Source organism: Babjeviella inositovora (genome assembly GCF_001661335.1).
Source record: "Babjeviella inositovora NRRL Y-12698 unplaced genomic scaffold BABINscaffold_14, whole genome shotgun sequence".
In the NCBI taxonomy this organism is placed as follows: domain Eukaryota; kingdom Fungi; phylum Ascomycota; class Pichiomycetes; order Serinales; genus Babjeviella; species Babjeviella inositovora.
The window spans coordinates 73,620-100,001 of NW_017566851.1; the positions used below are offsets into that span (position 1 = coordinate 73,620).

At 49.5% G+C, this 26,382-nt stretch overlaps 12 protein-coding genes and 2 non-coding genes across 14 annotated transcripts; 9 read left to right on the top strand and 5 right to left on the bottom strand.

The window, feature by feature from the left end:
- Positions 1-329: 329 nt before the first annotated feature.
- On the bottom strand, positions 330-935 carry BABINDRAFT_96387 (uncharacterized protein). The gene has a single exon (XM_019133000.1). The coding sequence runs from the start codon at positions 796-798 to the stop codon at positions 469-471; it is 330 nt and encodes a 109-aa protein (XP_018982922.1). The 5' UTR covers positions 799-935; the 3' UTR covers positions 330-468.
- A 790-nt stretch (positions 936-1,725) lies between these two features.
- On the top strand, positions 1,726-2,291 carry BABINDRAFT_163324 (uncharacterized protein). The gene has a single exon (XM_019129840.1). The coding sequence runs from the start codon at positions 1,779-1,781 to the stop codon at positions 2,097-2,099; it is 321 nt and encodes a 106-aa protein (XP_018982923.1). The 5' UTR covers positions 1,726-1,778; the 3' UTR covers positions 2,100-2,291.
- Positions 2,292-2,385: 94 nt separating this feature from the next.
- BABINDRAFT_t324 lies at positions 2,386-2,467 on the top strand. The gene has a single exon. It is a non-coding gene; the product is annotated as a tRNA-Leu (tRNA).
- Positions 2,468-2,638: 171 nt separating this feature from the next.
- On the bottom strand, positions 2,639-6,046 carry GDH2 (glutamate dehydrogenase (NAD(+))). The gene has a single exon (XM_019129841.1). It carries the CDS (start codon positions 5,812-5,814, stop codon positions 2,692-2,694), a length of 3,123 nt encoding a protein of 1,040 aa, XP_018982924.1. The 5' UTR covers positions 5,815-6,046; the 3' UTR covers positions 2,639-2,691.
- Positions 6,047-7,222: 1,176 nt separating this feature from the next.
- On the bottom strand, positions 7,223-7,548 carry BABINDRAFT_96419 (uncharacterized protein). Its single transcript, XM_019133001.1, has one exon. The coding sequence runs from the start codon at positions 7,458-7,460 to the stop codon at positions 7,257-7,259; it is 204 nt and encodes a 67-aa protein (XP_018982925.1). The 5' UTR covers positions 7,461-7,548; the 3' UTR covers positions 7,223-7,256.
- Positions 7,549-8,807: 1,259 nt separating this feature from the next.
- BABINDRAFT_t325 lies at positions 8,808-8,879 on the top strand. Its single transcript has one exon. It is a non-coding gene; the product is annotated as a tRNA-His (tRNA).
- Positions 8,880-10,764: 1,885 nt separating this feature from the next.
- Positions 10,765-12,078, top strand: CHS4 (Chs4p; the record flags this gene model as incomplete). The annotated part of the gene is made up of 1 exon (XM_019131361.1): positions 10,765-12,078. A coding segment is annotated over one exon (1,314 nt), but the record flags the coding sequence as incomplete, so codon positions are not given.
- Positions 12,079-14,261: 2,183 nt separating this feature from the next.
- Positions 14,262-15,591, top strand: SFC1 (Sfc1p). The gene has a single exon (XM_019129842.1). It carries the CDS (start codon positions 14,568-14,570, stop codon positions 15,501-15,503), a length of 936 nt encoding a protein of 311 aa, XP_018982927.1. The 5' UTR covers positions 14,262-14,567; the 3' UTR covers positions 15,504-15,591.
- Positions 15,592-15,901: 310 nt separating this feature from the next.
- ABZ1 (4-amino-4-deoxychorismate synthase) lies at positions 15,902-18,412 on the bottom strand. The gene has a single exon (XM_019129843.1). The coding sequence runs from the start codon at positions 18,151-18,153 to the stop codon at positions 15,955-15,957; it is 2,199 nt and encodes a 732-aa protein (XP_018982928.1). The 5' UTR covers positions 18,154-18,412; the 3' UTR covers positions 15,902-15,954.
- An 899-nt stretch (positions 18,413-19,311) lies between these two features.
- On the top strand, positions 19,312-19,954 carry BABINDRAFT_15305 (ubiquitin-like protein; the record flags this gene model as incomplete). Its single annotated transcript, XM_019127247.1, has 4 exons — positions 19,312-19,337; positions 19,387-19,411; positions 19,457-19,532; positions 19,661-19,954. 4 exons carry the CDS (start codon positions 19,312-19,314, stop codon positions 19,753-19,755), a joined length of 222 nt encoding a protein of 73 aa, XP_018982929.1. The 3' UTR covers positions 19,756-19,954.
- On the bottom strand, positions 19,947-21,100 carry DFR1 (dihydrofolate reductase). The gene has a single exon (XM_019129844.1). The coding sequence runs from the start codon at positions 21,053-21,055 to the stop codon at positions 20,444-20,446; it is 612 nt and encodes a 203-aa protein (XP_018982930.1). The 5' UTR covers positions 21,056-21,100; the 3' UTR covers positions 19,947-20,443.
- A 179-nt stretch (positions 21,101-21,279) lies between these two features.
- Positions 21,280-21,589, top strand: BABINDRAFT_163331 (uncharacterized protein). Its single transcript, XM_019129845.1, has one exon. It carries the CDS (start codon positions 21,357-21,359, stop codon positions 21,528-21,530), a length of 174 nt encoding a protein of 57 aa, XP_018982931.1. The 5' UTR covers positions 21,280-21,356; the 3' UTR covers positions 21,531-21,589.
- A 762-nt stretch (positions 21,590-22,351) lies between these two features.
- Positions 22,352-25,106, top strand: UBP13 (ubiquitin-specific protease). Its single transcript, XM_019129846.1, has one exon. The coding sequence runs from the start codon at positions 22,667-22,669 to the stop codon at positions 25,073-25,075; it is 2,409 nt and encodes an 802-aa protein (XP_018982932.1). The 5' UTR covers positions 22,352-22,666; the 3' UTR covers positions 25,076-25,106.
- Positions 25,107-25,562: 456 nt separating this feature from the next.
- BABINDRAFT_163333 (uncharacterized protein) lies at positions 25,563-26,214 on the top strand. Its single transcript, XM_019129847.1, has one exon. The coding sequence runs from the start codon at positions 25,625-25,627 to the stop codon at positions 25,997-25,999; it is 375 nt and encodes a 124-aa protein (XP_018982933.1). The 5' UTR covers positions 25,563-25,624; the 3' UTR covers positions 26,000-26,214.
- Positions 26,215-26,382: the final 168 nt, after the last annotated feature.

Here is a 26,382-nt window from a genome sequence, read left to right on the forward strand (position 1 = left end):
TTGAATAGAGGTCCTAGTCGGTAAAACGGGCCTAAACTTTAAACAGGGTTTTCATAATGAGACCTCTCCTGCAGAACGGTTATTCTACGCCAGCCGCAGAGTAAATGACAGGCCTGGCCGATTGTCCAAGAATATGAAAAAAAAAAGGAATTACCAACAGCCCAACCCTCAAGGGCATAGCTGGAGCTGAAACTATTAGCAATACTCTTTATATGTATAGTGCTATTTGATAATCAAGTATTTCCCCCGTCCTCTAGAGGGGCGGGACCTCCAAAATCCAAATCTCGTCGTACTCGAGTCATCGCCAGAAAATGGCCTGTCATTCCTTTGACATCTCAATTCGTATTGTTCGACATGCATAGTTGGAAGGCCAGGGGAGAGACATCGGAGGTAGCGATGCATGTGCAAAATTTTATCGTACAAACAGTAATGTACATGCATGTACAATATGCTAGTTTAGACATCGGTTTAGACAATGGTTATACCACCCAGAGAAATAGTCCCAGAAGTCTGGAATTTACCAGCGTTCTGATCCATTCGTTTTCCTGGGATATACCGAAGGTTCATAGCCCAATAAATGTTCCTAGGTTTTGATATGCTTGACGTTTCCCTGGGCGGAACATAGCCTGCGATTCCAGAATGCCTTATACAAAATACCTGCATGCGGATTAAATACACGCTACTTGCGGTCCAGTCTGCCCGTATCCTTTGTAAACGTTCACCGGAAAAGTATCTCACCATCCAGACGACCCTAGCGACGTCCCCAAGATCTGCAGGCCATATATTACCGTATGGCATTTTCAGGGTTACTGAACCTTTATCCTGAGGATCAAGTTTGAATGGTACTGGCGGAGGATTGTAAGTCGAGCAAGATGTGTCTCCGAAATCTCAACAGATCATTCCTCTAGTGATTCCAGGGACTGCCTCAGCATGGATTTCGAATCTATTCCCCTTTGTCCTTGGCGTGTGCTGAAGCCAAGTAGGACAGACATGTCAAACCGTATAGCCTGCGCAACGTACTTTGGGGATAACTACTCAGGTCGAAACAGAATCCAGATCATAGCTCGGTGCTTCACAACATTCTAAGGTTGAAATAGCCCGGTGGATATACTAGAATTGGAGTCTGGACCATGTAACCCACAGCTAAGCATCCGAAATTGGCTGCCGTGCATACTTTAAAGTTCCAGCTATATAGGATTTCAAATCGGAGCTTTCCGGGAACCATCTTTATAAGCTACTGCTTAAAATTCTGGAAAAAGCACACCCAGTGCTAAGGATGAGGGTAGTACGGTATGGCCATGTTATAAGGCTTTAGTATGGCTAGCTCGGTCACGAGAAGATGTCTCTTTTTCAGAGCAGAAGGTAACGAAGTATATAAAAAAAAAGTAAAACCAGTGTACCGAGCACTAAGGTCTCTGAACAGAGGAGCGGCCATAAAACTCCTTGCAAAGGGAGGGGAAGCGGTCCTGTGGGGTAAGTGAGACATTGCCCGTGCGGCCATAGAACAGATCTAGACAGCTGCAAATTATACGGACAAAACAAAAGCCATATTCTACGGCGACTTTTAATCAACTACTACCAATTTATACGTTAGTCATATAACTCATATTTTGTACTTTTGCCGCTGTATTCCTTGCGGGATTCAGAGCGCCCTCTCAAAATGGTTATGAGTATGAAAATCATGAGTCTATCCTGTACCCGAAAGAATGGCCAGTAGAAGCAGAGCCAGTGCAGTACTACAGCTTCCTATACAACAAACACCTAGCTAATCGACAATAATGAACCCCCAAGAAGTGCCAAAGAAGTTTAAGAAGCCAATACCGAGTCCTTCCTCCACATACCCCTCTTCTGCTGGCGCTGGGAACACCGCCCCCCGCGCTCCCGGTGCTGGCCCCAAGATTCCCGCATTCTTCTTAAAGATGGGTGGCTTTTACAGTCGCATGTCCTTCCCCGAAAAGATGTTTTTATGGGGGAGCACCATGGCATTGTCTTACTTGGGTATGCGAGTTACCGGGAACGAGAATGAAAAGGTTGAGTTGAGGCAGTTGGCCGAGGCCCAAGTGGAACGTGAAATGGCCGAAATGAGGACCCAGAAATAGCCCCCCAAGATTTTTACCAAGATTCAAATACAACACAAGTCATCAGAATAATGCTCGCAGAGCCTTGGCCACAAACTCGTCACAACCACCAGTAAGATGGCGCAAACGGTTGGCAATGATGACTCCCCGGGCGCAATCCTACGGGAGAACTACATAAAGAATCATATCGTTCAATTCATCTACATACAGCCATAATTCGTAGAAGAGATGAGTAGATTGCAGACAGCTATACAGTCGACTTATCTCCGTCTGATATCTTTCTATATAATCCTCAGAGTTTAATAATGGCCGTTTGGCCGAGTGGTCTAAGGCGTCTGACTCAAGATCAGATCTCGTAAGAGGCAAGCGTTCGAACCGCTTAGCGGTCATTATCTTTTTTTTTCCCATTCCTATCCCCTGTCTAATGGCTTCAACAGCTCCATACAAGGCTTTTGGCCGCCTCATTTATTACTACCCAGTATTTACGCCCTAGCTTTGCGACGCCTGGACCTTAGTATCTAGATAAATCTCATTCTTACATGTAAATTGTCTCTACGTCTGCTAAACTTAAACTGTATTACATGTAAACCAATAAACTAAATAAAATGCTCCTCTACAACTGAAGCTCCTTTCTGGTGGCAGAGATGTACTCCAAGAACTTGGCTGGGTTGACATCAATACCTCTAGAATAGACAAACCTGGAAGCCAAGTGGGTGGCAAACAACGCTCTCAAGTAGGCCTCTGGGACTCTAGCCAAGATGTTATCCAACCCGATTTCGGCCAACAACAAATCTGGAAGGGCATCGTTCAAAACAGAGTTACGGAATGGCTTGTCATCCTCCCACAACTCCTTGGAAGAGGCCAAGTCGTCAGCCAACTGGTTGATGGCAACGGACAAGGTGTCGGAAAGGTCACACAAGGCCTTGCCGGTGGACTGTCTCAAAGCCCACAAGGACTCAAACTCCAAGTTGGCGTTGCGCTGGATCAACTTCTGGACCTCGGAAACGTAAGCCTGGTACAAGGCTGGCTTGACGCCGGTGGAGGAAATGCACATGTTCTTCTTGAACCCTTCGTCATCAAAAGACAAAGCGGCCAAGACCTCGAAGGAGGAGGAGGTGACACCACCCTTGTTGGTGGAGGCATCCTTGAACACGATAGCACCGGCGTTCTCTAAGATAACCTTAGCCGGTTGGGTGATGAACAAGTTGGCACCTTCGACAATGTATGGGATAATCGAACGACCGGTATTCTCGTCGATAAGAGAGAACACGTTGTTGGTGTCGATAGCAGCCGGTCTACCACCGCATGGCACGAACAAGTCAACCTTGCCCAAAGTCTGCTTCAAGTTGGTGTGGAAGTTGTTTCTGAAGGCAATCCCGGAAGTGATGACTTCGCCGCTTGGGATCTTCAAGTCAACGTCGTCAACCAAGCAGACGTACCCTTCGTCAGACAACTTGGACTTGTCATAGTTGTCAATCATCTTACGGGTCTTGGCCAAGCGCAACACTTCGGCAGAGTCGAGACCCTTTGGATCCACAATGACACCGGAACCATCAACAATGGCAACGTAGTGCTCCATCTTGTTCGCCAACAAGATTTCGTTGGAGCCCAAGTCACCATCCGGACCACCGGTCTGGAACTTGGTGATCTTGGCATCGGTGATTTCCAACTTCTGGTAGATCTTCTCGACGTAAGCCCTGACAGACAAGGAAGTCATACCGTACTCGTCGTGTGGAATACCACCCAATTCCGGAGACTTACCGGTCAAGAACGATCTCCACCACGGAGCACATCTCTTCTTGGCGTGCAAGGTGGCCCAATCGACGTAGCCGGCGGTCCCCTCATCTGGCCCCAAGAACAAGATTTCAGGCTTGCCGTACAAGTCGACAATCTTCTCCTTCTTGGACTGCTTCTGGTCAAGCAACAAATCAATGAGAGAGTCAATGTACTTCTCGAAGGAGGCCTGTGGGTTTTCCTGGGCCAAGCCGTGGTCCAACAAGATGACACCCTTGGACCCACCCTCTGGGATGTCCTTGTTCTTGCGCTGCTGGGTAGAGGCCAAGTTGTAGTTCTCGTCAAACAAGTTTCTGACGTTGACCTGGTACGCATCCTCAGAGCGAGATCTGACAATTCTGATACCACCTCTAGCAATGTCTCTGAAACGGATGTGGAACCCTCTGAAGTCGGACCCGACAATGAAGAACATACCGTACGGAGTCTGTGGGTACTCGGAGACCGGTAAGAAAGAGGGGTTCAATCTGAAGGAAATGGCCACCTTGGAGGAGACGTAGAAGTTAGTCTTCAAGATGGACTGGTTGAAGCTGTGCAAAGCGCGCAAGACCAAGGCCTGGTGCTCGTTCTGAGAGCATTCACGGGCCAACAAGTGCTCGAACTCCTTTTCATCGCCAATTGGGGTGATCTTGGACAAACGCTTGTACGACAAGGTCTCCTCCAACGGAGATTTGATGTAGTGGGCATCCGCAAACTGGCGGTACAACTTGCGGACAATTTCGCTCTGGGAGGCAAACATCTCCTGGATGTAGGACTGGGTGAAGGTCTCGGATCTCAAACGGTTCTTCAATTTGTTCAAGAGCTCAGCGTGGGCGATGGACTTGGATGGGTCCAACATGGCGACAAGCGAGTTGTATTCCGGTCCAAGACGGTTCAAGAAGTGGGTCACAAAGATAACACCACAGTGGGCGTAAATGCTCTCCTGCAAGGACATGTCACCCTTGACGAACTTGTCGTAGAAGATGTTGTGAGGAATGGAGTACAACAAAGACGCCTCCTTGATAACCTGGTGGATGGACAAGTCCATTGGCTTGGTGGTGTCGGATGGGGTCATGTACATGGAGATGACGGTGGAGCCGTTGGCGAACTGCTCCACGTACTTTCTGGTGGTGGTGAGGTTGTAGTAGTCAGCCAAAACGCTCAACGCGGAGTTGTATCTTCTGGTGGACTTTTGCTTGTACCCGATGATCACACGCACTTCGTTGGTATTTGGAAGGACAAAGTGGCGGATAACCGGACCGGTGGTCAGGGAAACCTGCTGCAACACCTCTGAGTAGAGTCTCTTGGTGTTGTCGGTAGCCGATTCGAGGAAGGTGCGGTCACCGATCTGCTCGATGTCGGTAACATCAGGCTGGGCCTGTTCGATAGAGGTCTTGTAGACAAAGTACAATCTGACGGACTGGTTCTGCACGTTGACGTTGTTTCTTTCCAACGCGTCTCTCAAAGACGGCATGTTTTCCAAGTCCAACGGCGCGGTGTAGGACTCGAGACGGTATGAGTTAGTGCCGTCGGAGGAGTCCAAGTATTTATCGTCGATCAACTCCTCGTAGTGGTTGAAGAGGTAGTCCTCGGAGCCCGGAGTGGAGGAGTCAAAGTAGACAGCATGGTCAACGGAGGCTCTGTTGTACTGCAAAACTGGTTTGGTGGAGACGCCGCGGGCGTAAGCCTGCACCTTGGCAGAGTAAAGCGCGTGGATATTAGTGGCAATCCCCTCGGCAGACTCTCTCGCAAAGTAGATGTCGTCGATCCCCAAGGTGGTGTAGAACCATCTGACTTCGGATTCGATGAGATCTTCTGGGATGAACCCAGCCTTGTCAACAAGGTCAAGAACGGCTTCGAACTGGGTGGTTTTGGCATCGAACGGGATGTCTTTGTAGTCGCCGGCCCTGTGCGGAGAGTCAGTGCGAAGGGAGAGGTTGCTGAGTTCGGAAGCGATGGCAGTCATTGTGAAGTTGAAAAGAGGGGGGAGACTTTTCGGAAAGCGGGTGCTTTGGTGTGAGATTCACGGAGTTAATACGTATAGGAAGAATCCAAAAGTGGCAAAAGATAAATCTTCTGTGTGGCGGTGGACAGTAGTGGAGGGTAGTTACTAGTTTATTTTAGTAGGTCGGTTTAGGCGGGACGGCAATGGTATTTATATTCCACGGCGGCTAATGCTGATACCTTTTACTGAGCGTGTCTAGATGGCCGCATTGAAGGAAGAGAAAAGAAACCAAGGTCATTCAGGAAAAACGGGGAAGCCCAAACGGGAGATCCCTGTGGTCTGTGGAGCTCTACGGTATAAGTCTCCGCATGGGACTGTCCTGAAGGGACGGGTGTGTCTTTTGCGGAGAAGCCGCACCCACATTCCGACGTGCCGTGAATGCATGCATGTGTTTTTCTTTTTTTTTTATTTATTTAGAAGCCTTTGGTTTCCTCAAGCGGCACCACAGATGCCACGGCACGCAGTTAGAAATATATTCAGAGCCATTCTGGTTGGAGCATGCAGATGTAAGAAACTGTGGAGTGACGAATATCTGTGGGGAAGAAAGCAGCTTCTAGGCGTCTAGGACGGTTGTCTAAGTGTTAATGGGTTGTCCAAGCGTTTATGGGAGGGTTGTTCAAGCGCTTATGAGGGGGGTCAGCGACGGCATGTCTAAAGCGCCAACAAGGTTTCCTGTATGTTGGGTAAGCGATGGAAGCCAACGGTCCACCATAGACACTATACACTTTGATCAATGGATCACGGGTTTTTATCAGTGGGCCCTTTATCTATGACACCTTGGTGCCGTGCGCGCGAGCCTTATCTACGGGCGAGAAGGTTGGGAATATGAAATATGAACCTCTCTAAACTCGTTGCAGGAACTTTTTTTTTTGATGGCTATGTTGTTTACCTCTCCGTATACCCCAACTTTTTTTAAATAAATCCCGCACAGGTGACCCCTCAAGTATTCCTCTCGTTATATTTAGGTTTTTTTTGACAGATTTTTCACCCCGGGGTCATCCCCCGACGCACGTGAAGTGCCCACCCCGCCGAGAAACGAAAAAATCCTGTGCCTATTCTGTTCGCACCCGCTGACACCCGCCTGTGTCAACCTGCGGGAAGCGGTGCGCGCATAAATACAGAGCCGGATGACAGCTCTCCTCGCCTTGCACTACCCCAATTCACACAGTGTCCCGCCTCTGCGGCTACCCTCGGCAAGCATTGCCACACACGTCAGCACCGTCTTTCATCCGTCATCTTGCCTGCCACCACAGTTGGTGTCCATCTACGGCCACGTTCGTGACATGCCCATAATGACAGGTGGCTCTGAAATGTCGGCCCCAGTTTCTGCGTAACAGGGCAGTATGACAGCCATCCGTGTACGAGCACGTTTTCCTGCCATCCCTTTATGGGCGCTCCAAAGTTTAATTCCAACAGAGTTTAAACTCAAGAATTATAGGCGGAGCCACATGGTTAAGGGAACTTCCAAGCCACTTTGATAAGAGAGGTGCTAAAGTGTCTGCTTCGCCGACTCTTCGTACTAGGTAATCTTCACCTGTGGTTGTTCTAATATTCGGCCCTTTTTCCGATGGGTAATACGAAGATGTCAGCAGAAATATGTTACACATGCGTCATTTGCCGTAGCGGTGCCAGGTTGCACTACGGCGCTATGCACACAAAACGCAACTGTGGATCGCCGTGGAACTTAATTTAGCGTGGCGGCTAGCAGCAACGGCACTCCTGCAAGCAAGAAGGCGCTTTGAAAGTGTGGAGAAAGCCTGACGGGTCCATTCGGGTTTAGCTTTTAGTCAACCTCGGAGGTTACAGGGTGACTCGGGTACCACTTTTGACGTGCTCCCGTTGGGACTGAGATTTCCGTGTACCTTCCACTTCCAGGAGTCTTTCCTCTGTGAGAAATTTTGTGCCAATGCATCTGTTTAGGTTTTTGACAGGTCTGAAATAACCTGTGACCTGCAGAGTCTACACTTGGAAAATATCTAGGCTTATCTACCTTATGTTATTAATTAATAGGCGGATTCGCCAAAACAGCATATGGCAATGTTTCCTATAACCATATGGAGAGTCCTGGCGAAGATCCAGGTAATGGTTTTGGCGAGCACTAATGATGGGCAAATACACCCATTATTCGACTAGTCGTACTGGCTCAGTCCAAGGCGCCATCAAAGGGGTATTACACGTATCCTTGATAGGCTCCACTAGAATGAACTGACTTGTAGGGGTTTTTGAATGGGATGATTCACGAAGTCTTTTTTCTATGGGCTAGGAAATGGCACCAATATTGTCAACTATTATTCCTCAGATGGTGTATTATTCGTGTTTCCAATGTTTACCTGTATAATTACGATCTAATCCAGTCCCTCCACGATAATCTTAAGGCTGTGCCAACCTCTACTCTTTTACAATCAACGGTAAAGTCTAATGAGGTTTCGCTTGTGGGTTAATCGTGCCCCCGTTCTGCCGGACTCATACTAGTTCCAACTCACAACGGCATCGCCAATCTTTCTTCATTCTTTGTTCTTTTCCCTCTTTTTCCAGCCCCTCCGGGAAGGAGACGAGCACTGTGATTAGAATCCATGCTCTTGATTTTTTGTCACTGTTAATCCTGCCTAAAAGGTCGCGGTCTGTAAAAATGGACCCACCTGCCAAACTTCCAAAGGAAAGTGCCTCCCTTCTGGCTGGCCTTTGCTCTTTTTTCCCTTGTCAGAGTTAGAGGCTAAATCGATGTGGCATCGATGAACTGCACCACCGTGATGACTCAAGTCCAGAAGGATCGTATAAAGAGGTGGTTTCCGGCAAACGGAAAAGGATTTTAGTTTAGAGGTATCTTTATTCTTGTGAAAGATCGTGATTTTACTCAGTGGATTAATTTGATGGTATCTTGTGAATAGATAACTGACAATAACTCCCTGACTGAAATCCCAACAGGTGCTGGAGCCCTGACATCCCTACCATTAGCCGGTCTAGTATAGTGGTCAGTACACCTCTTTGTGGCAGAGGAAACCCAAGTTCGATTCCTGGGACCGGCAGTTTTTTTTAACTAGTAAATCCTGGTGGTGCTAAATCTACCCGGCTCAAGGTTTATGTTAAATACTTCTCCCAGGCTGAAGAACGTGAGGCTGTGGAAGGTTTGTAAGGGCCATACCTATTTTATGCGTGAAAGGGTGGGCAGCACGCACTATCTACATTCGTCTAGCTCCGGTGGCAGGATCCCAAAGCTCGTGCGGGGAACAAATGGCACCTGTTTGTCTCCAATACATTTTACACTGTATTGAAACTCCTTTAGCCAACGCCTCGTCTCCATCTGCATTCCTCAATCGGTAGCACCTTTTAGTCGTCGCTATGACTCTCATTTTAGATATGAATGACTCGCTTCGGTCTGTTTGGTTACCGTTATGAATGGCTAACTGGGTGTGAGTAAAGAGAGTAGATTTGTTCATTGGACAGTCCCTAACTGCAACCTCTCGTGCACTGTGCGTGCAGCCTACGGCTCGGCTACAGTAACAGGCACATCATATCCCGGGGAAGTAACCGGGTCAATAAAAGACCAATAACAACTCTACCGGTGAAAGGGGAAGATATAGAGGCCAAAGAAGCCAGCTAGCTTCTCGGAAAGCCTTGATCCTGCAGCTTTGGTCGTACTCCTGTGACCCTACCCTGCAAGGCAAAGCACTGCCTACAATCACTACGAGATTAAAGCCACAAGATTAAAGCCACAAAATTAAAGCCACAAAAGAAATGAATTCGACACTAGAATAAAGCTTATCGCAAGACTATGATTCTCAAAAAATTTCTTCAAATCCCTTGTCATTGGGAATCCTTACGATGTGAACCTTGCTTCCAGACTTCAGCCCCCTGAAATGACCTAACGATCCATCGGCATGCCTACTGTACCTATAATTAGATTATCCTGCATTCTTTTGCTTGGAAAATTTCACCTGGCTCCCGGTCCCATCGTTGCCAGCGTGCGTGATCGCGATTTCTCGCTGGAATTGAACAGAAAAAAAAAACAGGACGCCTCTTTTCTGCTCCTCCACGAGCACCGGCGTATATAGAAGACGTTTCCGATCAAAAGCTGTCTCCTTTCACCGTCAGAGATATTAGCTGCTCACTAAATTAAGGATATTGCCTGATAGTCCTTCCCTTTCGCTAGACGTCAACCTCTGTTTGCGTCAACGCTATCACACTAGATATCCCAGCGCTGTGGCACCGGACCCATCCACCTCAACGCTTTGCAGATATCGTTTGTCAATATCATTTTGCTGCCAAGACAAAAGTGAGACTACTCAGATCTGCTAAAACAGTCGCGTACTAATTAGCCGTCGCCCCTTGCTGATCCACCGCTTCAACCCATTCTACTTTAGACCATCTGTCTAGCCTTTAGCTCTCGTTACCTTATTCATCCAAACCATGTCTGCCTACACGCAGTCGCTTCCGACAACCCACCTCTCCCCTACCGACGGGCTCGCCACCCCCACCGGCCGCTCGCACCCCACCACCCACAGATCACCGCTCGGCAAGTCCAGCATATACGCGGTAGAAGACGAGTACGCGACCACCGCCGTGCCATATCACAATCCGGGTACGGAAATGGACTGGACGTTCCAACCAGAACCCCAGCAATACAACCTCACGCTGCAGGGACACCTCACGCCGCAACAGCTCTCGCCACAGCTGCAAGGCCGTGGCAGATCGCCAGCCCAGGCAAACCTCTCGGCTGAATTGCACAACATGCACCTCTCGAACGTGCAGAGCGCACACATCCCCAGCTCGAACGCATCGGATGTGCTGAACGTGTCGCCGCCGGAATCCGCGCATGCGCAGTTCTACTACCCGCCGCCGGCGGCCAACCACAGCCGTTCGTCGTCACGCTCGTCGTCGCAGGTGAACCTCGCAGGCCCTGGGCGTCACCTGCACTATCGCTCGCTGTCTGCGTCGTCTGTTCTCTTTCTCGATTACCGCGGCGACACCGCCAGCATGGCGGATTTCTCGCAGAATGTGCTCACGCTGTATTTGGGTGACAACAGCGCGCTGTTGATGCCGCGTATGAAGACCATCGAGCTCTACCGCAAGAATGCCAAGAAGTCCAATGACCCTGCGGTGTTGTTCCAGTACGCGCAATACATCCTCCAGACTGCACTCATGGTGGATGACAAGACCGTCTCGCTGAGCAACTCGCAGGACTCCATTGGCTCCGAGCGCAAGCACCCGCCAGCAAATTCCATGAATGACTTGCTCCATGCTGTGCCCAAGTCCGCATCGTCCGCATCCTTGCCCATCCCGAAGGCATCGCTGGATAGCCGCTTGAAGAAGGAGTTGTTGAAGGAGGCCGTGCACTACCTTCGTCGTCTCTCGGATCGCGGTTACTCCGAGGCGCAGTACCTTCTCGGCGACGCGTACTCGTCCGGTGCGCTTGGCCGTGTCGACAACAAGGAGGCGTTCGTGCTCTTCCAGCACGCCGCGAAGCACGGCCACGCCGAGTCCGCCTACCGCACGTCCTACTGCTACGAGGAAGGCCTTGGCACCGGCCGCGATGCGCGCAAGGCCGTTGAATTCCTCAAGAGCGCCGCTGCCCGCATCCACCCTGCCGCTATGTACAAGCTCGGGGTCTACTCCTTCTACTCGCGCATGGGCCTCCCTAACAACGTCACCACCAAGAAGGCTGGCATCCAGTGGCTTCTGCGCGCGGTCGACCGCGCGAACGAGTTGGTGGCTGGTGCACCGTATGAGCTTGCCAAGATCCACTTTGCGGGTTTCGAGGATATTATCATCCCTGACAAGCACTATGCGTTGGAGTTGTACGCGCAAGCCGCGGCATTGGGCCACGTGCCGTCCGCCACGCTCCTCGGGCGCTTCTACGAGATAGGCGACGTTGTGCCGCAGGACGCGAACTTGTCCATCCACTACTACACACAGGCCGCGCTTGGTGGCGACGCCGAAGCCATGTTGGCCATGTGTGCATGGTACCTTGTCGGCGCTGATCCGTACCTCGTCGTGGACGAGATGGAGGCGTTTGAGTGGGCCAAGCGCGCGGCACTGTGCGGCTTGGTCAAGGCACAGTTTGCGCTTGGCCACTTCTACGAGAAGGGGATTGGCTGCCAGGCGAACATGGTCGAGGCCGAGAAGTGGTACACCAATGCTGCGACTGCGGGTGATGCCAAGGCAATTGCGCGGATGCAGGAGTTGCGTCCGGGCGCCAAGTTGCCGAAGACGGTGACGAAAAAGAAGAGCGCTGGGAAGTTGCTCCAGAAGGCTGAAGCCAAGCTGTCTAAACCACCCCAACTGGCGAGACAGCAGTCTCCTGCGCCGAAACAGCAGCCAATAGCCCAACAGCCAAAGGCCCAGCAGCCAAGGTCCCAGCAGCCTCCGGCGCCGAAACAGCCTTCAAAGGCCCAGCAACCCCCACAGAACCCTCCACAGGTGAAGGGTATCCCGTCTGTTGATACAGCGTACAAGGGCGCCCCTGTAGCTAAAACCGCGCCGGGTAAGGTTAAGGAGAAGCCTAAGAACAAGGACTGTGTGGTTATGTAGCCCATTTCATGGATATTAATACTTTGCATTTGAATTATGTAGGAAGGGAAGAATGGACATCGCCCGGAGTAGTGCATAGAGCTGGAATACAGCACACCCCCGTAACCTCCGCCCTAGTTTCGGAGTAGATATACGAATAAGTATTTCGGTATTGGGCTTCTCTTTTATTAAGCGTGATTTTTATACTTGAATTAATCGTGGCGGATGTTCCGGTGAACTACTGTCCGTCAGTACATCCCCGGCAGGTCGGAAAAATGAAAAAGATACAGTATGTATATGTTTTTCTAAAATGTATATTTAGTACATACACACTGCATCCGTAATGCACATATAGACTGAAAATAAACTAAATATATATATTCCTACATACCACCATGTAATATGCTATACCGAATACTTGTGATAGATATACTATAGTCTATATTAATATTTTATCATGCTTATACCTTAATCAATATATTTACAAGATATATAGCTAACTCTATCATCCAATCGATATTATATATATACGTATTAATAATTTGACTTATATTTTAGCACACTTAATAATAAAATTTCCGGTATATTATTTTAACTATATTCAGCTGACCTCAAACTCGGACTCAGTTTATACAGGCAATCAAAGGCGAGAGTGACAGTTATTCAGGTTGATAAAGCATAAACTAACTATAACACGTATCTCGCCGGCGTAGGAATCTCGGGCCCGTTTTTCTGCATAAATCCCTGTCAAACCATATCAGGGCTGTCTCATGTGTCATGGCCATCTCATGTGTCATGGCCATCTCATGTGTCATGACGGCTGGTTATACTCCAAGCAGTACTCTCTTGCGATGAATAGATACTTACTCTGCTGCTCTGAACTCCGGTAGCGGACCATCCTCAGATGGAATTTGGCGGTGCGCAGTTTCCTCTTTTAGCCGAACGCGCATAAATGCAGTGTGATAAGGCGCCATGGCGTACGCACGCTAGATTAGTGGATTACGTTTGTCCCACATGCTACGGACGTACGGTAAAAATAAATCGTTCGGCAGGCTTCAGGCGTGGCCGTTTTAATGATCTCTCTCAGCCCTCGCTATAGCATTACAGAATGGAGCTCCCGTAACTATAGATGTTTCGTCTGAAAGACTGCCGAAATATCTGTTTGCAAGAATAGACCGTCACTACACCCTAACATGGCTCAGTCAATTGTGAGCTATCCACCTTGTTCCTCTGGATGCCATACACCCAAATTGTGACGTCAATTACCAAGGACACCAGTTACGACTCCTGCTGTTCTCAAAACGCATGTGGGAAAGTGCTTAAAAAGCATTCCGGGAGACATGCCGAGACCCGGACGAAGGCCGTAGCAAGCCTCGGAGAGTCCACGGCTTGTACCCTCTTGAGGCCTCGTGCGGCTTAGTTACCGTGCCAACGTATACGCATAGCACACCTTTTGGGTGCGATTAGAGAGGATGAGTAGACCCAAATATACTGGCCCGCATATTCGCCCCAAGGACCCCCATCGTAAAGACCGATAATCGCCGGGGCACATGCCCTCTCTCGGAGATGCATCCAGCTCAGCAGCCATTTCGGCTGTGGAAAATCGGATACGCGGTGTATTAAATATTTCGCCGCCAAGCTGCCTTATCGGTGTGATACGGTAAACTTCTGCCCTAGTGGAGTTCGACAGCTACACCGCCAGGCCCAGGTGCCGAGATCGGTCGGAGAAATAGTAGACATCGTGTGAAATAAGGTTTCAGGGAAAACGCATGTTTCTCACTCGATACCAAGCAGTCTTCCAACATGACAGAACAGCTCCCAAACAAGCAGCCTGTGAGGGGTGAAAGTACGTTGCATTTTCGTATTTCTCAACGAAAAGTCCCATACAGTGCACGAGTGACGTCGCGGTGGAGGCGTGTGTTGATAACAGTTTGCGCGTTCGTGGCCCCGGGGCCTTTCCGCCTATCCGGGCTGGCATATGACTGGCCGATGGTGCGGGTACCCCAGATTTTTTTGGTTTTCACGACGCTTGACGCGCATCTTCGGCACGGTGGACGACTTTTCGGACCTTCGGTGATTTTGCCCCATATAAGCTCTCCGCCAAAAAATTCGTATATAAGCTGGGGCTCCGCACGCTCTCTTCATTTCTCCATCTCTCTCCTTCAAACACTTTTTCGCCTTTACTACATTCCTTACATATACACATCATGTCTCAGAACAAGAAGAACCCAGTGATCGATTTGGTGGCCGGTGGTACCGCCGGTTTGTTCGAAGCCTTGTGCTGCCACCCGTTGGACACCATCAAGGTCAGAATGCAGTTGACCCGCCGCACCGCCACGGGCAAGCCCCCAGGCTTCATCGCCACCGGGTTGAACATCGTCAGGAAGGAGTCTGTAGGCGCGCTCTACAAGGGTTTGGGCGCTGTCGTCATCGGGATTGTGCCTAAGATGGGGATTAGATTCTCGACCTACGAGTTCTACAGATCGCTTTTGAAGAGCGAGGACGGCAGCATCACCACGGGCAAGACCTTTGTCGCGGGTGTCGGTGCTGGTATCACCGAGGCCGTCATTGTGGTTACCCCAATGGAGGTTGTTAAGATCAGATTGCAGTCCCAGCACCACTCTTTGGCCGATCCGTTGGACGTGCCAAAGTACAGAAACGCCCCCCACTGCGCCTATGTTGTGGTTAAGGAAGAGGGTCTCCGCGCCATGTGGAGAGGTGTCTCTTTGACCGCCGCCAGACAGGCCTCCAACCAGGGTGTTAACTTCACCGTCTACTCCAAGCTCAAGGAAAGATTGCAGGAGTACCACGGTGCGGCAGGGATTCCGGCGTGGCAGACTTCCTGTATTGGGTTGATTTCCGGGGCCTTGGGTCCGTTGTCCAACGCGCCATTAGACACCATTAAGACCAGAATGCAGAGAGAAGCCGGTGCTTCTAACGAGTCCGGGATGAAGAGAATGACCAGGATCGGTGCCAAGTTGTTGCAGGAAGAGGGTTTCCGTGCCTTGTACAAGGGGATCACCCCAAGAATCATGAGAGTGGCCCCAGGCCAGGCCGTCACTTTTACCGTCTACGAGTTCATCAAGGCGAACTTGTTGCAGTTGTCTGGTGATGTTCCGGCCGAATTCTTGGCTGATGAGTAATTCATTTCTCCGCCCAGCGAGCTGGCGGGTGTATATACTGAAAAAATAAATAAAAAAATATAAAATAAAATAATATAGATTGGCTAATTTTAGGGGTAAAGGAGTATGGATGTTTATGAGTAGGAGCACTAAATACGGAAAGTGATGTATTATCTGGTAAAAATGCGTTGGTGTAGCCATAGACGAGAATCTGAGTAAATCATCGTTGGAACATGGGCCGATAAAAGTGTATAAATTAAAGGTAAATTTCACCGAAAATAGTGTTGCAGCTTCGCGCAAAGATATCCACATGGTTCAAGATTTTCATTTTCAGTTATAACACAAAAACATACACTTTTCACCATCTCACTCTTCCCAACCCAAATGCTTTCTATCCGGTTACTGATCACTACATTCAATTTCGTATTAAGTTTTACTTATGCTATGTACAATCTGAGGCTCCACCTCATCCCTATGTAAAAGCCTGCAACGCACTTGCAAGCTTAATCTCCATCTCTTCCCACTCGCCTTCGGCGGTGCTCAACACGGTGATGGCACCACCCGCACCGATCCGCCATGTCCGGGTTTCTCCGTCATCCGCAAGATCGTCTGCATAATTGAACACAGACCGGATCACCACGGACCAGTCACCATCGTCGGTCACGGACCAGTACCCACACACGCCAGAGTAGAGCCCGCGGCGCTTCTGGCGCTCGATTAAATGGAGAAGCTCTACCGAACGCTTCTTCGGCGCTCCCGTCATCGAGCCGGGCGGAAGCGAGTTCGCAAGAACGTCGATCCCTCTATAAACACCCCCAGAAAGCTTTCCCTCAATCACACTGACAAGCTGGAATACTGTCTGGTACTCCTCGATCTGCATCAACTTGGTGACGTCCACCTGGGCCAACATTCCGAACAAGTCGTGTCTGATCAAGTCCACGATCATGAGGTTTTCTCCGATCTCCTTGGGGGTATAGAGGATGGTGGATGCCTTTTCCACGGTATCCATTTCTGCCGTCTTCTTGACTGTCCCCTTAATTGGTCTGAGCTGCACCTTGTCGTTGTGCTGCCACGAAACAAAACGCTCCGGAGACGACAGAATGAGCGTACAATCCGGGAAGTTCATGAAGCAGGAGTATGGCGAGGGATTTTTGCGGGTGAGCACCTTGTAGATATCCCACGGTGAGACAGACTTTGGAAGGCGGATCGTGGTGGGAGTGGTGAGGCAGAGCTCATATGAGTCACCAGAATGGAGATACGACTGGCATTTGGCAAAGGCTGAGAGGTATTCCGATTTGTCGGGGGTGGAGATGGTGATATCAGAGGGGCCGTTGGGGCAGAGCGAGGAGACAGAACCGTTTACGGCCCCAGAACTGCCACCAGGAGATTTAGCAGACTCGCCGAACGCCTCGCTTTGTAACCACTGGACCGTCTCCTCCATCCACTCCCGGTCATCTTCTTTGATCGAAACAATGTAGTACTTCCCAGACTCCACGTTGTGTAGAACGGTGCGCTCGACAAAGACCAACTTGGTGTCAGGGATAGGGCCCCTGGTAGTCTTTTCCAATTTTTCAAAGGCCATGAACTGGCCCTCTTCGTACAGAAACACACCCATCAAGCCACCGAGGAAGGGAAGATGGTGAGGGTTGGTGGTGGCCGTATTGGGCACAAACTTATCCTCCATGAAGGAGGCAATGTATTCGAAGATGGAGTTGCACTCGTATGCGGATGAACCCTCGGCTCCCCACTTGGAAACCTGCACCACATTCTTTGCCTCCGTTGAGTGGGTGATTACCGGCGATTCCCCCCTCTCCGGAAGCCCCACAATCGACCAACTGCCCGGCGCTAACGCCGAATTGAGCAAGATAAAGTCCTGGTTTTTCCCTTGGAACGCCTCACACGTCTCAATTGGCGAACGTGGAAGCGAAAACTCGCGCACCTTAATGCTCTTTTCTCCCGTCTCAAAGCTCTCAATGAGCGGTTTTGGCTGGAAGAGAATTGCGGAAAAGGCCGCCAACTTGGCAGTCTCATTGACCAACTCACGGCCATTAGCCGTATTCCACTCCTGTGCTAAGGCGTAGAAGTTTGCAACCAACTCGCGACCGCTTTCGGAGCAGATGGACTCCGGGTGGTACTGAACGCCCCAGTGAGGGCGACTGCGGTGTTTACCGGCCATCAAGACTTTGCGAGAGGCAGCGTCGCTCTCATCTTCGAGGCAGTATGCGAGGGGGATAATCGAGTCGTTCGTGAGACTTGCATGCAATGAATGGTAGCGTACGCTCTTGAAGCCCGGCCCAATCCCTGCAAATAGCAGGTCGGACCCGTACTCGTGCACGTGGTAGATTTGGCCGTGCTTGATGGCTTCCAACTGGTCGACAACGTTCCCGTTCTCCAAGCACAAGCTCTGAAAGCCGAGACAGATCCCGAGGATCGGCACCGGCGACGCCATGCGGAACAACGCTGGCAAACACCCGACGTCAGCCGGGTTAGCCGGGTGTCCAGGGCCGGGACCGACGACAACCGCATCAAAGAGTTCGAGGTAGTTGCTGAGCGAATCGCCGCTGAGCGAGTCGTTATGGATCGTGTAGACGGCCGCTCCGGTCGCCGTCTCAATCAAGCTCTTCAAGTTGAAGGTAAAGGAGTCGTACGAGTCGACTAGTAAAATGGGCATTAGGATTATTAAATACAGGAAGAGTAGGTCAGGTCTGAATGAAGTCCGAAAATGCAGTAAACGGACAAAGGTTTGAGGATGTAATTGCGAGTTGGAGGTCTATTGTATCTATTTGTGGGTCCTGTTTGTCTTGAACCTGCAATCTGTTTGGGGGTAATCGATGGTCGGCTGTGGCCTCTAGTACGGAAAACGAACGGTGTCAAGATAGAACTTTGAACAGTCCAATTTTAGTCTCTTACCAGAACAAAGAGTTTTTCAGGCCAATTCCTCCAGTCCGCAGGTGGATAATTTGCCGTGGCGCCGTCCAACGGTTTTTAATCCGGCACCGAGCATCGGCATAACGGCAGGTGACTTCGGGCGAGAGCGCCTCTCAGACCCTGATGACTCGGGCTTGTATTATTAACAGCCGAAACAGCCCCCAATGATTTGCTGTTGATTCAAATTTTTCACCACGGATTTGACATTGTGCCCTGTATTAATGTTTGTGCTATTCCGCGTTTAAGTCCATGTCTTAAGGTATGTAGCGGAAGGAAATGTAAATTCCGTTCCTGCCCGTTCTACCGTTGTTCAAGGTGGAAATATTTGCAACGTAATGGTTTTGTATAAGTCTTGTATAAAAGATTTTTTTTTAAAAAATTCTCGGTGATGTGCGCAATATAGTTAAATGATAAAACCAGGCCCAACTGTTTAAAGCTTAAGCAATTCATCAACAGACTTTTACAAGCTTGCGACCTGTCTAGATCTGCAAGTAGCTATTAAATCGATATACCCCTTGTGCCATAGAATTTACTGTAAATCAACTCGCTAACCGGAGCCTTTTCTTGCGAACCCCGGCAGTTGAATGGTGAATTATTTTGCGCTTTATCTGTCCAGTGGCTAAAATCCCATGAGAGAGTTGAGCTAAAACCTCAAGGGCCGAAAATTGGGCTAAAATCTCAAAAACCATGAATTGAGCTAAAATCTTAGAAGTTTCATCTGGTTTAGCTTCTCCAACTTCACAGATTCATTTTTCTAGAGGGTTTCATGGATATCCCCTTTCTATTTCACCAAAATGGCCTAAAATGTTTACAGATTATCCTGTGTATAGCCACCTTTCCTACTTGAAGCATCCAGGAGAAATTGAGATGCTCTTACCATTGAGGCTCATTACGAAGCACCATGATCGAGGTTATTTGCAATGATAGGTATGTGGGGAGTATTCAGAGTTCTGTGAGTGATTACTAACTTGTTTAGACTAGGCAAGAAGGTTAAGGTCAAGGTATGAATGAGGCTTCTCGGACGAAGAACACTACTAACGTTATAGTGCTTGCCAGAAGACACCATCGGCGACTTTAAAAAGATTGTCGCAGCACAGACGGGGACAGCCCCGGAAAAGATTGGTATGTATAGAGTTGAATGATCGGCCGGACCTCGGGATAATTCCCGTGGCATGACCAACTTTGAGGTCCTATCTCTGGAGTTTAGCAGTGCCAAACGCAAAATGAGTGGTTTTACTAACTCTATCTAGTTTTGAAGAAGGGCTACACCACTTATAAGGATCACATCACGTTGGATGACTATGAGATCCACGACGGGATGAACTTGGAGTTGTATTACGCTTAGACGAGAGACTGTGGGTGGTTTCTGATGTCACATTCATGTAAGCTTGGTGTTTCTAGCCTGTTGAAGAATATTGCCGGAGACGTCCAGTTGAGGGTGGTGGATAGCCTTTGCCCAGATGGTAGTAATTATCAATGTTATAGATGATTAAGCCGTCCTAGTAGGTATGACTGTTGAAATTAATCATATGTTTCTATTCGTGTATTACACTCTAGACCTTGGCCTGATACTCAGTACCGGCGCTAACATTGCTATGTATCTAAGGGGGTGTTCTTAACTTTCTCCAAATGCTGGCAGTCTTTTCTTAGTGCCACACCTCTGTAGAGTCAAAGTCGCAAATTCTAACGTATAGTACATGCTTTACTTTTACCGCCAAACCCTACAGAGATGCTTGGTAAACGGCGTCACAGGTTATAGGTTATTTTGTACCTAATTTTGGCATTACCGTCATAAAGGGTGTACATCATTCAGTGGCTGCTTTATCATGCCCACCACCCGCATTTGCTGCCAATGATGTATTTATTTCGAACTCACCTAAGATTTGGCTTCTGACCATACCAGACATTGCCTTTCAAACTTGGATCGCTTAATAGTTCGAAAATTCACAGGTTTAGAGCTTCTCGACAGTGCTTTTTCAATCTCCTCTCTGCAACTATAGCCACTTTCCTGCCATTAATCAATCAGTAGACGTCTATTCCTGTCTTTCAAAGAGACTGTAATTGTACACGAAGCTGCCCTCAGAAATGTCCTGCTCCGGCAAAACAATCTCTGGCCCAATATAGCTCTGGAGCGCAGTACGCGGCGCGCGCGCCCACCCGGCGTTTTCTTCGTTGAACCACGGAAAGTCAAGGAAGGTGTCCATCTCGACCGCGCCCTCCGCATGTACCTCTGTAAGCAACACACGAGTGGTGCGTGCATCCTTAATGACGCTATTATAGATTTCGGCACCGCCGATGATGAAGATCTTGTCCACCAATTTGCCTTGTAACTGCAGGAGAGCATCATCGATGGAGTGTGCGACAAGCGCGGCGCCGTCTGCGCCTTGTAGCGCGTCGGTACCCGTACGCGTCAAGATCACGTTGATGCGATTGGGCAACGGTCTGAACTTAGTCGGGATCGACTCCCACGTCTTACGGCCCATGATCACCGCGTTGCTGTGGCCCGGCTTGGACGCTTGCGACGTCACCTGGCGGAAGTACTTCATCTCCTGCTTCAACTTCCACGGGAGACCGCCCTGGTGCCCGATCCCGAGGCGTGGCACGAGTGCCGCCACAATGAGTGTAAGTGTAGGGGTAGTGACCATGGTATAGGATTAGAGGTGATTCAATTAGATGTATGACAATTTGTGGAGGTGGAAAGTGGAACGGTAGAAAAATCGCGCGTGATGATTCCGGCATTTACGCGTTGCGTTTGCGAGCACGCGATTTTGACATGGTATTTCCTTTTCCCAGAACACGAAAATGTATTAAATTAGATTTGATCAGATATAGTTACGTATTAATTCAATTATCAGAACCAACTTTATCGAACATATCATATTTTTTGCAGCCCCCGCTCATTTCTAGAGCTAATCTCATAGATGCGGCTACTATTATCTACTAGATATGTCACCGTCCCGATCTAGATCACCGGCCTACTGTCCTTGTACACGGCGAAACTGGACTCCAAAAAGGTTACTCTGCGCACCTTTTGGATATGGCCCGGACATTAACCAGACTTGCATTAACCAGGATACCGAGACATGTCAGAATGGTGCAAGCGATAACGTTCTTGATTAGTCTGCAAAGTTTGCGTAGCACGGATTGATCTTGCCTTGGACAGCCTGCAAATTATATAGATGATTCCGATGGAATATGTAGCAGTGACCCCGTGCAATGAGCCTTAATCTGGTTTACGGAGATTTTTGGCGAGGTAAAATTGTGGTTGGAAGGAGCGGCACTAAACCTCCGCATGCTACTGGAGGTACGAGACACAACGAGTGTCAGGAAGATCCAATCATGGGACCTTAAAGCAAGATCCCTGTTTATTAAACGTGAAATAGTACGTAGTTGCTCAATTCACCACATCAACACTTCCTACATTGATAGACCTAATTCGAGAATTATACTGCTTGTACAAGCGAGAGATATGAATTATAACCAGAACAAAGACTGCCTTGCGTCTAAATGGACCATACCACGATAAATCGCATAGTAACACCCATCCTGGACGGCACGCCAACAGCCCTGGAAGTTTTGCCAGTTATTGGAGCTGTCGTTTAGCCGTCAATACTTCAAGCTTACATAGGATAGACGTCCCCCGCTGGTTACTGATATATTATTTTACCTTACGGCAACACAGTTTTTTCTCCCGATTTTGAGAGCTCGTTTTCGACAGTACGCTTGCCGCAATAGTCATAATACCGGCTACATGATTATATTATTCAGCATATTTCATGAGAGTAAACCAAACCTCCCTGTAACTCGCGTGCACTCACCGCATCAGCTTTCTTCCGTGGTCATGCTAGTCGTGCGTGTCTAGTCTGGCGCCCCCCTTCGATTGAGGGGTATCTTATCCCCGAGAGAATTTCCTGCGCGCAGCCCAACATGAACGAACGATTCACAAAACGCACTATAAACCCCAGCTGGCTATTTCACTGTCAGCACCTCCCGCTCTATTGCAATCACAGTTACACCACTATCCAGCTATCAGCTCTGAATTCCCATCGTACGGTGCCATTGAAAGCCTCTGAAATACGGCTACTGGTAGACTCTGCTAAAGTGTCATTTTTGCTAGCCAGTTTCTATTGATACTCCGTTGCATGTATTGATTCTTTGCTACTCTTCAATCCTACATTGCTATCTATCCCTCTACCGATACCCCGTAACTCCATTGAAAGTTCAGAATACATTTTTGTTAGCCACTCAAGCTCATTATGCCGCTAAAAAAATGGATCTCCAACAAGCTGAACGCCATCAACGCTGACGCCACCAACGCCGATACTAACGCCACCACCAATGTGGACGCTAATGCCACTGCTAGTACCACCGTTAATGCCACCGCCACCACCGATACGTCTTTCAACGATACCCTCTCCAATTTATCCATCGAAACCCGCCCAGAGACCGATGAAGCGAACCCCAACAAACCTCAGCCGCTTCCACCGTCGCTTCCACTTCTGATTCCACCGTCAGCCCCACTGCTTCCAATTCCATTACACGACACCAGCATATTATCAGAACCCGGCAGCAGCACCACCTTGCCGTACGGCGATGGCTCGCGAAAGGTCTTTGGGATGGAAAACTTCGGCAATACGTGTTACTGCAACTCCATTCTCCAGTGCCTTTACTACACGCATCCGTTCCGCCAGAATGTACTTAAGTACCCCCAGACCGCGCCCAGACCCCGCAAAACCAACGTCGAGGGCTCGAAGCCGCACGCGTTCACCATTGCGCTCGAGAAGGAACGCGAGAAGGAGCGCGAGGCCGTGGAGGCCAAGGCCAAGGCCAGACGGTCGTCCTTCTTCGGTGGAAAGAAGGACACGCCCAACGGTGGTTCTCTCACGACAACCATCTCGAACCTGTCCAGTGTGATCCTCGTGGCGCTGTCGGACGTGCTCGCGCCAATAACGGTAGTGGGCACGACGGCAGATCCGCGCGCAAACTCCGACACGCGTAAGAAGGCCGCATTGATCAACGGGCCGATCCTCAACGTCGACCACTCGCTCGCGACGGCATATGCCATGCAAGAGTCGCTCTACACCGGCTTGAAGGATGTGTTCGAGTGTATGGTGGAGAACGGGTCCAACTTGGGGGTGGTATCTCCCAGTAACTTGGTGGAGGTGTTGAAACGTGAGAACGAGTTGTTTAGCCTGACGATGCATCAGGACGCGCACGAATTCCTCAATTTCCTCATCAACGCGGTGATCGAGTCGGTGGACGAGATGAAGGGCGAGGACCTGAATTGGGCCACGGACTTGTTCCAGGGCTTGATCACCAACCAGACCAAGTGCCACTCGTGTGAGAACATCTCGTCGCGCGATGAGCCGTGCCTCGACCTTTCGGTGGATGTGGAAACGTATTCGTCCATCACCGCGTGTTTGAAGGACTACTCTAAGCAGGAGATCCTCTCGCAGAGCAACAAGTTCTACTGTGATAGTTGCCAGTCGTACCAGGAGGCGTCCAAGTCCATGAAGTTAAAGCGGCTCCCCAAGGTGTTGACCTTGCACTTGAAGCGCTTTAAATACAACGAGACGCTCCAGCGCAACACCAAGTTATTCAACACCGTGTCGTACCCGACGGACTTGCGCCTCTTTAACACCATTGACACCATCGATGGCCCCGATACGTTGTACGAGTTGTACGCGTGCGTGGTGCATATCGGTGGAGGGCCGCACCAGGGCCACTACGTTTCTTTGGTCAAGCGCACCAGCAACACGTGGCTCCTTTTCGACGACGAGTTGGTCGAGTTGGTTGACGACAATTACGTGCTCAAGTTTTTTGGACCTGGCCCTGGCCTCGCTTCCGCGTATGTCTTGTTCTATCGCCAAGTAGAGGACGAGGAGGCCTTCCGCGAGGCAGTGCTCTTCAACGGGACCGCCTTGGAAGCAACCTTTGTGCCCACCATGGCCCAAGCATCCCGCACCAACTCCGCCGTCGATACCAGACGCTCTTCCGTCAGCCGCACCCTCTCGCGCACTGCCACCAATGAGCCCCAGGACTTGCGCCGTCGCGCATCTGTCAACGCGTCGAACATCAAGATGGGTGGCGGCCCGCTGTTGTCCAACCAGCCATCGGTCAGCTTCACGCAGCGCCAGCTCTTTGACTCGATTTCTGAACAGCATGGTGAGCTAGGGTACGGGAAGTATGTATCGAACGGGTCGGTGAACGGGTCACTGAATACCGTCCCCACCGATCTGCCGCTGTTCCTGAACTTTGAGTTTTCGTATGGGACCCCGGATGAGCGGTTGTCGACATCCCCTGGCGAATCCCTTGATCCGACGAGGAGGGTCCCGCCACCGCCGCCTCCACGGAGAAATGGCTCCGCCGTGGGTAGCATAACGGCTCCAGCTGCTCCTGCTGCCCCAGTTGCTCCAGTTACCCAGGCTGCCCCAATTGAGATTCCGGCTCCAGCTGTGATTCCCACCGCTCCCCTTGCGGCGTCCGTGTCCAATCCGTTCGGTGAGCCGGTGAAAAAGGTAGGACTCCGTGGATTGCTCGGAAAGAGCGGCCAAGACGACACGAAGTACTCTAACGGAACGTCCACGGCGTCCACTGGCTCCGCGTCTGTCGTTGCTCAGGAAAAGAAAAAGAAGCGCAACATCTTTGGCTTCAAGAAATCGTAGAGACAAAATGTACAAATAAAAACGTAACGAATCATGTGTAGAACCTTGATGAAGATTAAAGGGATAAAAGTGCGACTTAGATATAGGGATTGAAGATTAATGGAAATCATGGGGCAAAGGGGGGTTATTAGACCATTTTCGAACCTAGACAGATTTCGATGCTTCACGTGAAGTATCTGTGATATCATCCGCAGGGGATTAAAAAACCATAGCATTTTGAGCTCTTACCAGCCAATACTTTTACGTAATACGGTAAATAACCTGGAAGTAGCCTGATCTACAAGATATGAATTAAAATCCACCCGGTCACGGTTAACCAACCTTCAATATATTCTTTCCACCACCGTGATAACCAATCCTTATCAACCATACTACTGAAACTAACCTGTAAAACTTGACCAAGGTATGATATCCTGCATATATTACTCGCCCGTTTACTATAGTCGGTCTGATGCATCGTTGAAGTTCGAGTTTTGACATATCAGTCAGTTTTGCCACAATCTTATAATAAAGTCGATCTCTGAGCTTCTACATTTACATAGCCCCACCATGACCACATACAAGCAACAGATCAGTCCTGCGTTTGGTGGTGGAGATGCGGTGGATATCTGCCTCACGCTCCCAGAGGGCGCCGCGACGCGGGTCCCCATCACGCTTTTCGTAAGTCCCAACGGGGTCAACGAGGCGTTTGGGCCATACATCTACGCCATACCTGATCCACGGACTGGGTCCATTTACCACACCGTGCTCAACGGGAGCGATGATATGGACCAGATGGAGTTGACGAAACGGTTGGCGACAATCATCTCCAAGAAGTACCGGGTTCCGAGCTATGTAAGTATCAGCGGGAAGATAGATGTCTATGACTCCATCCACTATATTAAGGCTATTGTGGATTTGATTGACGAGAAGCGGTCGGTGTAGAGAAGTGGTAGACGGTTAATAGGGCATTTTCGCCTTGGTTAGTAAATAGTGATAAGAATGACTAATGAAAAGTGTGCCAGAAAGGATAACCGGTCTGGAAAAAGGATTTTGGCCTATGACATGGAGTGTAGAGAGGGGATTTGGTTGGATTAATCCCGGAAAAGAGGTTAAGGATAGCCCAAAGAAATGTACCCGAGGTAATCGTAGTAACCCCGTAGTTCACTTCGACAGATCTGTGGCTAGAATACGTTATATATGCGGATCCAGATATATGCGCTAATTGATACCCACCGCTTATGTTGGCCCGATAAAAATACCGAATCTGATATGAATTGCCGACTATAAAATAAAAAAAACTACTCGATATCATATGTGAGATCTAG

Coding starts and splice junctions, on each gene's coding strand:
- BABINDRAFT_96387 (XM_019133000.1), bottom strand. CDS start 798: ATGCCATACGGTAATATATGGCCTGCAGATCTTGGGGACGTCGCTAGG.
- BABINDRAFT_163324 (XM_019129840.1), top strand. CDS start 1,779: ATGAACCCCCAAGAAGTGCCAAAGAAGTTTAAGAAGCCAATACCGAGT.
- GDH2 (XM_019129841.1), bottom strand. CDS start 5,814: ATGACTGCCATCGCTTCCGAACTCAGCAACCTCTCCCTTCGCACTGAC.
- BABINDRAFT_96419 (XM_019133001.1), bottom strand. CDS start 7,460: ATGTGTAACATATTTCTGCTGACATCTTCGTATTACCCATCGGAAAAA.
- SFC1 (XM_019129842.1), top strand. CDS start 14,568: ATGTCTCAGAACAAGAAGAACCCAGTGATCGATTTGGTGGCCGGTGGT.
- ABZ1 (XM_019129843.1), bottom strand. CDS start 18,153: ATGCCCATTTTACTAGTCGACTCGTACGACTCCTTTACCTTCAACTTG.
- DFR1 (XM_019129844.1), bottom strand. CDS start 21,055: ATGGTCACTACCCCTACACTTACACTCATTGTGGCGGCACTCGTGCCA.
- BABINDRAFT_163331 (XM_019129845.1), top strand. CDS start 21,357: ATGTCACCGTCCCGATCTAGATCACCGGCCTACTGTCCTTGTACACGG.
- UBP13 (XM_019129846.1), top strand. CDS start 22,667: ATGCCGCTAAAAAAATGGATCTCCAACAAGCTGAACGCCATCAACGCT.
- BABINDRAFT_163333 (XM_019129847.1), top strand. CDS start 25,625: ATGACCACATACAAGCAACAGATCAGTCCTGCGTTTGGTGGTGGAGAT.